The sequence below is a fragment of the Lampetra planeri genome, chromosome 64 (assembly GCF_965212315.1).
Source record: "Lampetra planeri chromosome 64, kcLamPlan1.2.h2, whole genome shotgun sequence".
Lineage (NCBI taxonomy): Eukaryota > Metazoa > Chordata > Hyperoartia > Petromyzontiformes > Petromyzontidae > Lampetra > Lampetra planeri.
The window spans coordinates 4492934-4505019 of NC_136170.1; the positions used below are offsets into that span (position 1 = coordinate 4492934).

General features: G+C 51.4%; 1 protein-coding gene across 2 annotated transcripts in view; it reads right to left on the bottom strand.

The window, feature by feature from the left end:
* The window catches only part of LOC144737064 (MARVEL domain-containing protein 3-like), an 85278-nt gene that overhangs the window by 13813 nt on the left and 59379 nt on the right, over nt 1–12086 (bottom strand). For both annotated transcript variants that reach the window (XM_078619716.1, XM_078619717.1), the window contains exon 3: nt 1346–1628. In XM_078619716.1, the coding sequence (XP_078475842.1) occupies nt 1346–1628 (283 nt within the window). The remainder of the gene's footprint in view (nt 1–1345; nt 1629–12086) is intronic.

A 12086-nucleotide genomic window follows, 5' to 3' on the forward strand; every position in this document is an offset into this window, starting at 1 on the left:
TTGTGTTGTTAGGTTAGTTGTTGTTCTTGTTGTTGTGTTGTGTTACGGGGCACACAGGGGGGTTTGTATATTTTTATAGCAGCCGGGGCGGCTGCGAGCTATGTGGTAGGGGGTGATGTAGTGGTGGTATTGACGTGCGCCGACTGTGACAGTGATGGATCACGGGGCGGCGCGGGTTGTGGGGTTGGGCACGCGTTGTGGGCGTGGTGTGGACGCGCGCGCCGGGAGTGACAGATGACGGGGCGGCGCGGCGTGAGTGGTGAGGCACGATGAGATGTGGGAAAAGAGGATCGTAGCCAGCGCCCGGCGATTGGTCGAATAAGTGGGTGCTCGCAGCGACGTCCGCAGGTGGGGTATAAAGGGGGACGCGCGAGAGCACTCGGGGAGAGTTACCCAGTTGAAGACCCGAAGACGGAGCTGAAGACCTAGTGCCACGAGACCCCTAGTCCCGCCGTCCTTGTGGGGACCGGGGCCCTGTGTGGCTCGGAGGCGAGGCTGTGGGACCCGGGGTCCGACGCCCCCGTGGGTCGGGCTGGGGACCCACAGTCGAGACGGATACCCCGGGCAGGGAGTGTCCCGAGTAGCTCAGGGGCGTTAGTCGCCGAGTAGCTAAGTGGATGTTGGTCATCCGAGTAGCTCAGTGGCGTTAGTCGCCGAGTAGCTAAGTGGGTGTTTGTCACCCGAGACACTAAGTGGATGTTGGTCATCCGAGTAGCTCAGTGGGCGTTAGTCGCCAAGTAGCTAAGTGGGTGTTTGTCACCCGAGATACTAAGTGGGTGTTTGTCACCCGAGATACTAAGTGGGTGTTTGTCACCCGAGATACAAAGTAGGTGTTAGTCACCTGTGAACGAGTTTGATAAAATAAAGAGTGTGTTACCCGTGAAGTCGTCTCCCGCCGAGTTACTACATTACATATACACTGATATACACGAAACTATACACTACACTTTTGGATAGCCCACAAATAAAAACGGTCTGTTCATCGTGCGACTTCAAATGCTATAGACACTGCACTATAATACACTATACTAAACACTGTATACAAAACTTTTGACTAACTATCGAAAAAAATAATGTCGCTGTATCACACACTCTAACATGCACTTCTGCGGCCGTCTGGATCTCTCTTTCTTCAGATATTTGGAAGCCACTGGAGTGATTCACTTTTAAATCACCTATATTGACAAACTAATTTCTTTAGAAATGCCTGTTGCTTTAGTTTGTTGCCCTTCCCCCGCACCTCTGATTGGCATAGTTGGCTACGTACAGTGCCAAATAAGTTCAACATACACAGACACATACAACTACCTATAAACTCGACTGAACCCGACCGACTGTTGCATACCGCGCCACGGCCAGCATGACCCCGATCGGGACTACAGCGGCCACGAGGGAGAACGCCACCCCCCCATAGAGTGCCGGCGCCCTGAGAAGGGTGAAGGCAGCGTCCAGGTCGTGCGCTCGCTGCAGCTCAGCTCCCTCGAATCCGGAGTAGCCGCCCGATAGCTCAGAGCTCGCATAGCCGAGGCCCGGTCCCAGTGCGCTGTAGCCGGCCAACACGGCCTGCGATGAAGCCACGCAGGCCAGCACCAGCAGGGCGAGCAGCGCCTCGGCCAACTGCAGGAGACCTAGAGGTGTTGAGATTCATTAATTTATCACTCATATATTTGTATGATCCACAGATCACGGAGGCAGCGCCATTCCTTTGATGGTCGCAGTCCACTTCAAACTTTGACCGCCAACTCAAGTTGCGCAATTTGTTGAAGTTTGTGCATCAAGACGGGCGACGTGTCCACAAAGTGACAGGGCCGTCTCCTTTGAACTGAGCTCTCGATCACGAAGAGACTGGTGGCAAATGCCCCAATGGTAACATTTCTAAGTCGAATCATCCGATGCCAAGAAGGCATTTTTTGCATTCACATGTGGAAGGACTGCAGCTGATCCAAATCAGCCTGAAGCAATGTCCAGGCCTCCGCAATATACAGCAGATCTGACAAAACGCAGGTGTTGAGAGCTCTCTCGTTATACTAATCGCAAATCCGAGTATGATGATTTCAAAGGTCGTGGAGTGCCTGTGTCTGAAGTGGTTACTTCCCCACGTCGATGTGATGGGTCGATTCAACCCGTTGCAGTTCTTCAGCACTGAGATGGCTATACTAAAGATAATTACCGATGACCTCTACAAGATCATGGATGATCGGGGCACCGCAGCATTAGTTAGCCTCCATCTCTCAGTACCCTTCAAAATGGTTGGCTATGTCCGCTGCAAAATAAGTTCAACATCCATGTATGCATCTATAGGCACCCAATAGGACAGCCCCGTAATATCTATAGGAAATTATCAATGTCTACTCTCTTCAAAGCACATAAAATGCTACAATAAACCATTATATATACATTACAGTTGATCATCGATTATCTGGCGCGTGATTTTCTGGCTTCCAACATTATCCGGCGGTCCCGGGCCGATCCGGCAAAACCGCTCTGCAGGCTGTTCCAGTCCGGCGATCGGTACCATGTGTGTGCCAAAAAAAGTAGCTACGCTTGATTTCAGTGTCAAATAATTTACAGCAAATTATACACTACATACAACTTAAACAATGAAAATACTGCACGTATATAAATAGTTCATGACTAATAAAAATTGTAAGAAAAAACTGAAAATCTACATTGCGATCCAATGAAAAGTGTATGTAATTAGGCATTCGCATCAGTCCGGCAATCATCAAACCCATGTTGTTGAAACAAGAGCTGTACTACTTACAGCACCCCATGCAGAGTCTTCGAGATTGGAGTGGTAAGTACAGTAAGTAAATACAGTAACTTTTTGGAGTATGATATTTATTTTAGTCTATTTGTATGTTTATTTATGCCAATTTCATATAGTAAACTAATTTAAGACACTAAAATAACGTATACAACACTTAAAACATTCTGTCATGCAAGAACGTGCAAAAATAAGCTATTTAAAAAAATGATGTTAATATCCGGCGTTTTTTATATCCGGTGCGTCCTTCCCCCCAAAGCTGCCAGATAATCGAAGATATACTGTATATATAACATATATAATGTAAGTATGTCATATACATTTATAATAGGTGACGTTTCAGGCAATAATCCTACGTAGAAATGTATCTGCTTTAAAGGAGGGTCACCATTTCGTGAGAACATCATCACAAACCTGCTCTCTTGTTTCTATATTGGCTACCAGTTAAGTATCATTATTATATTATTATATTATTTTATAATATTATTATATTAAATTATTTTATTAAGTTTTATTTTTATTATTTTATTATTTCCATTCTACGTGACTTTACCGAAAGAACCAAGAAGAAGAAGTATCAAGTGGACTATAAGACCCTGCTGCTGACCTACAAGGCTCTCAATGGGCTAGCCACCCAATATTTGCTGGAACTGATCCGTGTTTACTCTCCAACGAGGTCCCTGAGATCTTCGGATCGCCTTCTTCTAAAGACTCGCCACCGGGCGCCACGGTGGGCTCGGAGACGTTACCCCCTGGCCTGGTATGCAGGAGGCCATGGGCTTGATGCCGACCCCACACCTTTTGTAGTCAACGTCTCACTCTCTCCCCGTGGTCCTGTGGATTTTTCTTCGGGTCCTTCGGTTTTTCCCTCCACATGTAGAATCTATTTCACGTGTTGAGAGTATTTGGCTACTGCTATAAATTTCCACGGGATAAGCCACTTCCTTCAGCTGCTATCATATGTGATAGCCGGGTCGCTTTTGAAAAATAGCCACATAGCTCATTGGATCTTACCTTGTAAAATAAAAATAGTTAAATAATAAGGCAAGGCTCTGGTCCTGGAGTTATTGGGCTGTTGCCAGTGCAGCGCTTAGGCTTTGGAACAACGCTTTGCGTTTGCTAATTAGGCAATATTTAAGTCCTGAAAACTCACTCCTTTAAATGGCACTTTAGTCTCCCTGCCTAGTTCTGGTCATATTTTGAATGTGTGGGTGAGTAAGAAGGTGAGAATCAGAATCTTTATTCATCTTGGAGAAACCCGATCAGTTATGAAACTTTTTCACAGATGTCCAGCAATAATAGGTGGGTGAGTGATTGGAAGGCTGAGTGAGTGAGCAAGCGAGTAAGTGAGTGAGCGAGTGAGTAGGTAATTTTGTGGGTGAGTAAATGGTTCAGTAAGTAAGTCGGTGAGTTGGAGAATGTGTGGGTGGGTGAGTGAGTGGGTGAGTGAGTGAGTGAGTGAGCGAATAAGGAGGCGAGTTGGTGGCTAGGTGGGTGGGTAGGTGGGTGGGTGAGTGAGTAGGTGCGTGCCGGTGACCCAAGGGGGACAGGCATCTATGAAGCCTTTTGTCCAAACCCCATTTGGCGGAGCCACGAGACTGAATCTGTACACTCGGGATTCCTCCAGAAAAGTAAAAAAATCCACTGTGAGTCGGCTTGTGGAATGCTCGAACACTCACTGCAGAGGGGAGGCTGCCTCTATAGGGAGTTGGACTGGTACCGCCTGGATCTGTGGCATTCAGGAGGTCTGGGGGATGGACTCTGGCTCCAGTCACCATGAGGGGTGGAGAGTCATCTACTCGGGGCGGGGGACTGCCAAACAACAGACAGCAAAATATTAAAGGGGATGTAGGAGCATGGGGGAGAGCTGTGGGAAGCTGTAAGCCTCAGGTTGCTGTGGGCTCATCGCCCCTTCAACCGGAGGCGAGAAATAATGATATTGGTGGTTGCTTATGCCCCCACCGAAGATGAACATCAGTGGAGGGATGCAGGAAAGGCCGATGAGCCAGACACTTTATATAACCTTCTACTACAGGTGATAACTAAAGTGACCCCTTGGGATAGTCATCCTGTTGGGTGACTTTAATTCCCGATTGGGTCATGACACTGGCACCTGGGCTTAAGTGATTTGAAGGCATGGGCCAGATCAGCTCAATAAGAACGTTAGGAGGCTGTTAGACTTATGTGCAGCCCATGGACTTGTAATTACCAACACACTGTCCCATGCATTGGCGCATCCACACAACATCATGGACACACGCTGGGTCCAAGTGTAGTATAGTAAACTACGGCGGGAGACCACTTGACGGGTAGCACACTTTATTAACACTTGTCTTGCCACAATAACACGTGTGGTCACTACAGCTCACGCTACACGTTCCACCCGACACGTGTGGTTACTACAGCTCACGCTACACGTTCCACCCGGCTACACACACACAGGCATTCCAGCCCCGTAGCATCCGGGGGAACCTACAGACCCACGACCACTGGGTCCCGCGGCCCGGCCCTCACACGGACGTCCGGCCCCGGGTCCCAAGGTCCCGCCTCTGAGCCACACAGGGTCCCGGTCCTTACAAGGACAGTGGGACTAGGTGTCTCAGGGCCCTATCTCTTCCTCCTCCGTCTTCCGTCTTCACTGGTCACCAACTCCTCGAGCGCCTGCGCGCACCGCCTTTTATAGTCCTCCGCTCCCGAGGAGACGGAGCCTATGCGGACCGCGATGTGAGCACCCACCCTAGTCGACCAATCACCACGCGCTGCCACACGATCCCTTTTCCCAGCTTGTGTCAGCGCACACAACCAATCACCACGCGCTGCCACACGATCCATCACTGTCAGCGCGCGTCACCACTACACAGCCAATCACCACGCGCTGCCCCACGATCCCTACTGCCAGCGCGTATCACCCCTACACAAGCAAGAACATCTGCTGGACTATATAGTGATACGAATGCAGAGTCCATGTCCTTGACACCAGGACCTACCATGGAGCTGATCTGCTTACTGACTCTTAATTTTGGAGCTTTCGTGACTGCAGGAATTATTCTTTGGTTCTTTCGGTTAAGTCACGTCTAAAGATAAAATAATAAATTAAATAATAGCATATTACGACGTTTCGATTGCAATACAAGCAATCATCATCAGGCATAAAAAAAATAGCAACAAAAATCTAACTAAAAAACTATAGACAGACATACAAGCAGACAGACATCACAAGGACACACAGAGAGAGAACACATATCGGCACAAAGAGAGAGGTCGTTTTTGTGACGGGGCCTTAAATATAGAGAGGGGGGGCGGGGGCGGAGAGAGGGAGGGGGCAGATAAAAAATTTGCATATCAATGAGTGGACGACAACGTGATGCTGCAAGTAAGATGACGACGCGGCACGGCACGCAAGCTTGAAAATCAGGAGAAAGACACACTAAAATTAAATAACCTAGTAAAATATCGAAATGTAATGTAATGCAACACAGAGAGTCGGTCAACACACAATTAACGCATAGCCCGGTTGATTACGTATTTCAAAGATTGCTAAGTTAGAATTTAAGTGTGAAAATTTAAAGAGAGGACACAGGCAGAGAGAACAAATAGCCAGAGAGAGAGAAAAAAAGATAAGCTTAAAACTTCCCCGTAGAAGTGGTTCAATCTTAATTTTGGAGCTTTCGTGACTGCAGGAATTATTATTTGGTTCTTTCGGTTAAGTCACGTCTAAAGATAGAATAATAAATTAAATAATAGCATATTACGACGTTTCGATTGCAACACAAGCAATCATCATCAGGCATAAAAGAAATAGCAACAAAAATCTAACTAGAAAACTATAGACAGACATACAAGCAGACAGACATCACAAGAACACACAGAGAGAGAACACATATCGGCACAAAGAGAGAGGTCGTTTCTGTGACGGGGCCTTAAATATAGAGAGGGGGGCAGAGAGAGGGAGGGGGCAGAGAAAAAATTAGCATATCAATGAGTGGACGACAACGTGATGCTGCAAGTAAGATGACGACGCGGCACGGCACGCAAGCTTGAAAATCAGGAGAAAGACACACTAAAATTAAATAACCTAGTAAAATATCGAAATGTAATGTATTGGTTAGTCATCTGTAAAATGCGCCTGTCAGTCTGATGAAATTTGCAAGCAAGATTTTCATCATCGCTAGCAGCTGGGGTTGGCATCGTCCCCCCCCCCCCCGCCTCCTGATGCAGAGGAAAAATGGGAGAGGTTAAGGAATGTGGCTTATGCAGTTGCATTGGCTGCTATGGGTACGTGGTCCAAACCACCATAGAGTCCATGGCTGACAGAAGGTATTCCAGGTTGCCTGAGAAAAAGCGACAGGCGCACCCCCACCATCTACAGCATCCCACATCGGTGAATGAGGAGGCTTACTGCAGCCTTCGCTCGGAAGTTCGGAGAGCTGTGTGGTGCTGCAAGTGTAATGCGGGCGTAAACGACCTCCCGGAAGTGATGTCATGGGGGGAGGAGTTACGTCACGTGGGGGAGAGGGTTCAGGTCTATAAGGGGAGAAACCGGAAGCAGTGGGGGAGTGATCGGAGACTGGGAAAGTGTGAGGCCACGCAGGGCGGAGGATGAGAGAGAGAGTGGCGAGATCGCCACACACACGGACCACGAGGTTCGGCACCGTCGGCCAACGGTGACCGACCCCGGGGCAGCAGGAGCAGCGAGGAGGCTGCAGAGAGCAGCGGGTCTGCAAAGGAGGAATTGGGCAGCGGGGGTCTGCACGAGGAGACAGTAGCGGGTCTGCTAGGAGGGAAGTGGGCTACGTGAGCGATAGCAGCCTGGGGCTGCAGAGTGAAGAGTATATAGGGGAGTGCCGTGAGGGAAAAGAGATCGAACCCAAATAAAGGACACAGAGACAGAGAGAAGCGTCCGAGTCATTTATTACACTGGTGTCAAAAGTGTAACGGCATGGCAAAACAACTGAGAAAAAAGAATATTCCGTCTCCGGCATCGGCTTCATCTTCCGACGACGATGACCTTCCTCCTGTGGTGGACCTGACTCCGATGGAGGAGGAGATCTGGGCTGGGACGAGTGCGGGTCCGGGGGTCCAAGATGTCGCCGCGTCGGCGGACCCGTCTGCACCGACGGACACGGATTTAAGATGGAGTCAGATGGCGGAGCAACTTGAAACTCTCAAGAACGTGCTTGCACAGTTGTGTGAGCTCGTCATGCCGAGGGCGGCGTCGGAAGGAGATGTTGGTGGTCCGCAGGAGCCCGTTTTGTCTTCGCTGTCGACACCATCGGCCACGCGGCACGAAGACGCCATCTTGGGCGTGGCAAGCGAGGAAAGGCGGGAAGCCGCCATTTTGCGCCCTCCGCGGCGGAACGCCGCCATCTTGTCTACACCACGTTGCGACGCCATGTTGAACTTGCCACCGGATGAGTCAGCGGCTGGAGGGAGCGCGCCAAGAAGTCGCAGTCGTCACTTAACGACTGTCAGAGAATTCACCATCGGGGGCGATTGGAGTGCGTTCGCCTGCAGATTTTTGGCAGCGGTACGCTCGGCGAGGTGGACTGACGCCGAGGCATTAGAAGTTCTACCGACTCTTCTCGATGACGAGTCCGTTAGATTCTTTCACTCTATAAAGGCCGCGAAGAAGAAAACACTGCGAGGTGTGTTCGACAAAATGGCTGACGCTTACGAGCCGCCGGATGATGCTCATCGCCGGTTTGTGCAACGACAACGAGCACCCGAGGAGTCTCCGGTGGCGTATAGGGGCGCGGTACTGGAGCTGGCTATGGCTGCATACCCGGAGATGGAGCCTGACCTGCTGGAACCTCTCATCCTGGGGAAGATGCTGGAGCTGTCCCGGGATCTCGCCATTCCTCTGCCGGTGTGTGGTCACGAGAAGCTCACATCCCGGGCTGCGGCTAAATGTCTGGATGCCCAGTTTAACCTGCGCCGGTGGAAGCAAGTTACGGCGTGGACGGGGGGGCCCATCGTCGAAGGGGGAGCCTTGGGTTGGGACCCCAAGAAGGCGGTTTATGTGCCGGACGACAGGAGCCCGCAGGAGCTGTCGGCCGCCGCTGCTCCGTGGCCGGGCCGCGGTGGGCCGGGGCCGCGGGCTGCGCCGCCGACACGGCCGCGTCGGGACGGGGTGCCCGCCGCGCGGTGCAACGACATCGACTGTTTCCGCTGTGGGCGTAAGGGCCATTACGCCAGGGACTGAGGGGCCCGCGTCCCGGGTCCGCCCCAGCAGGAGGCCTCGACAGCGGCCGCTCCAAGGAAGGATTCGCCAGCACAGGCAAGTCGGTGCGCACCAGACACCCGGCAAGGCTTGACACCTCACTCATCACCGTTGTCATGCGATCCGGGTGTTGTTAATAACGGGAGGCCATTGACTGCGCCTTGTCGCTCGGTAACGCAGTGGCGTAAGTTGGCTCGGCGGGTCGTCGCGGCCGCTACCGGTTCGTCCACCGTACCTGGGTCGATACAGGGGGAGGTCTCTTGCGGTTCCTTGTTTGTTGGGGACCGATTTTCTGGCCAAAATGCCCATTCTAATTAATGAGAACTGCATTGAATTACCGGAAGGCCGTAAAATTGCGTTTTGCCGTCACCCTGGGGGCGACCTGCTCCTGTCGCCCAAGTGCAAGCGCTGTCCGAAGTGTCTGTTGATATTCCACCTGGCTCACAGATGCTCATTCCTTTGCGTTATCGGAAGCCTGTACCTGGTCGTCAAGCAGCTATTGGTGTTTTGTTGTCGCCGTCCGCCACCATCACGGTTGGATCGGCGCTAGTTGGGGCACAAACTATTGTCCGGCCAGACCAGCAGCCGTTTTTGCAGGTGCTTAACGCGAGTACCGAAAGCGTGTGTGTGCAGGCGGGTACCGTTGTGGCACATGCCACTACTGCGTTTACAGCTCATGATGATCTGTCCAGCCGGGGTGTTGTTGGAGGTGTTTCGAGCCCTGGAGCTGCAGATGATCGCTGGATCGCTGAATTGTGTGGGGAGAATTCAGCTCTTTCCGGGGAACAACGTTGTGCGATTCGTAAATTATTATTGAGCTATTCTGATGTATTTAGCTCCGACGATTTGGACTTGGGACGCACCTCGTTGCTTTACCATCATATTGACACAGGGGACGCTGCCCCTATTCGGTTAAACTCGCATCGGATGAGTCCGGCTGAGCGAGAGCATGTTCGAGGGGCAGTGGATGACATGTTGGCTGCGGACATAATATCTCCGTCTAACAGCCCATGGGGCGCGCCTGTTGTTTTGGTTAAGAAGAAAGACGGCAAATTGCGATTTTGTGTAGATTTTCGTAAATTAAATAAAGTGTCGGTGGCAGATGCGTTCCCCCTGCCACGTATGGACGACTCTCTCGATGCCTTGTCGGGGGCAAAGTTCTTTTCAACGCTAGATCTCTCTTCGGGCTTCTGGCAGCTTCCCCTTGACGAGTCCTCGCGGGAGAAGACTGCTTTCCGTACGCCGCAGGGGTTATTCCAATTTAACTGTCTTCCGATGGGGTTGAATGCGGCCCCTGCCACTTTTCAGAGGTTGATGGAGTTGGTATTAACGGGGTTGCAGTGGGAGACATGTCTGATATATTTAGACGATATTATTGTCTTCAGCCGCACATTTGATGAGCATTTATCGCGGTTGGAGGCTGTGTTCACCAGGATGCGTTCTGCTAATTTGAAATTTAAGCCTAAGAAATGTCACCTACTGCAACACTCCGTGCGTTATTTGGGGCACATCGTCAGTGCGGACGGGGTGGCCACAGATCCGGACAAAACTGCGTGCGTCCGTGACTGGCCAACCCCTGCCACGGTGGGGGATGTGCGTCGGTTTTTGGGGTTCGCCTCATATTATCGGAGGTTTGTTCCAAATTTTGCTACGATCGCGAGGCCTTTGCATCTCCTTACGGGAAAAGGACACAAATTTGCTTGGGGACTGCCAGAGGAGGCGACATTTCGAGGCCTACGCGATCTATTGGCTACAGCGCCGACGTTGGATTATCCGGATTTTGAACATCCCTTCATTCTGGATACGGACGCGAGTGACACGGGCATTGGGGCGGTGTTGTCTCAGTCCAAAGGTGGTGTGGAACGCGTGGTGGCGTATGGTAGCCGGGTTTTGTCTCCCGCTGAAACCCGCTACTGCGTCACTCGCAGGGAACTTTTGGCTATTGTTTTTTTTCTCCGCCAATTTCGACCGTATCTGTACGGTCGTTCGTTTATTGTTCGCACGGATCATGCGGCCTTGCAGTATGCTCTTAAGATGGACCAACCATCCGGCCAGCTGGCGCGGTGGTTGGACACGCTGCAAGAATTTTCCTTCCAAATTCACCATCGGAAGGGAGTGCGTCACGCTAATGCGGACGCACTTTCCAGGATGCCGCAGTGATCCCCTTGCGCGTGTGCGTCGGGGACGCATAGGTGTGGCCCGATTCAGCACCCCCCTCAGCCTGTCGCGCTGGCAGTCGAAGTGCCTGAAGCTCCGCTTGAGCCGGGGCCGGCTGATGGGGGACCGGCTGATGGCATTTTACATCTCCCGAGGTCTGTGTGGATTCGGGAACAAATGTTGGATGATTCTTTGGTAACGTTACGTAAGCGGCCTGTGAAGGGGAGTGGGGGACTCTGTGCGGGGGGTGTGCCGGAAACCGCTCTCCGTGATGGGTTGCTGATGTGGAGGGAAGGGATACAGGAACGCTGGCGTCTTGTTGTACCGGCATCATTGCGGTACGAATTGATTAGAACTCTGCATTGTGACACGCTTTTACATCTGGGGGTGCAGAAGACCCTATTGACGCTGCAGCGAGATTACTATTGGCACGGCATGACGACGGATGTCGTCGGGCACGTTCGTGCGTGTCCCGATTGTGCCCGCCGTAAGCCACCTAAACATCCATATGTGCCGCCGATACAATCTATTCAGGTGTCTCGAGTTAATGAGTTGGTGGCGTTAGATCTTTTGGGACCCTTTCCGCCATCCGCTAGGGGAAATAAATATTTGCTGGTAGGTGTGGAGTACCTCTCCCGCTGGCCGATGGCCTGGCCTTTGCCTGACCAGTCAGCGGCGTCTATCACAGACGCCTTTCTATTTGGGTATGTTATGGACAAGGGGGCGCCGGAGAGGCTCCTTACAGACCAAGGCCGGAATTTTTCGTCTAAATTGTTGGGGGAGGTGTGTGCGGCTCTTGGAACAAAAAAAATACGGACATCTCCGTACCACCCACAAACGGATGGTATGGTTGAACGGCTAAATCGGACCCTGTCCGCCATGTTGTGCCACACGGTTAGTGATAAACAATCGGATTGGGATTTGCATATCCCTGGGGTGCTT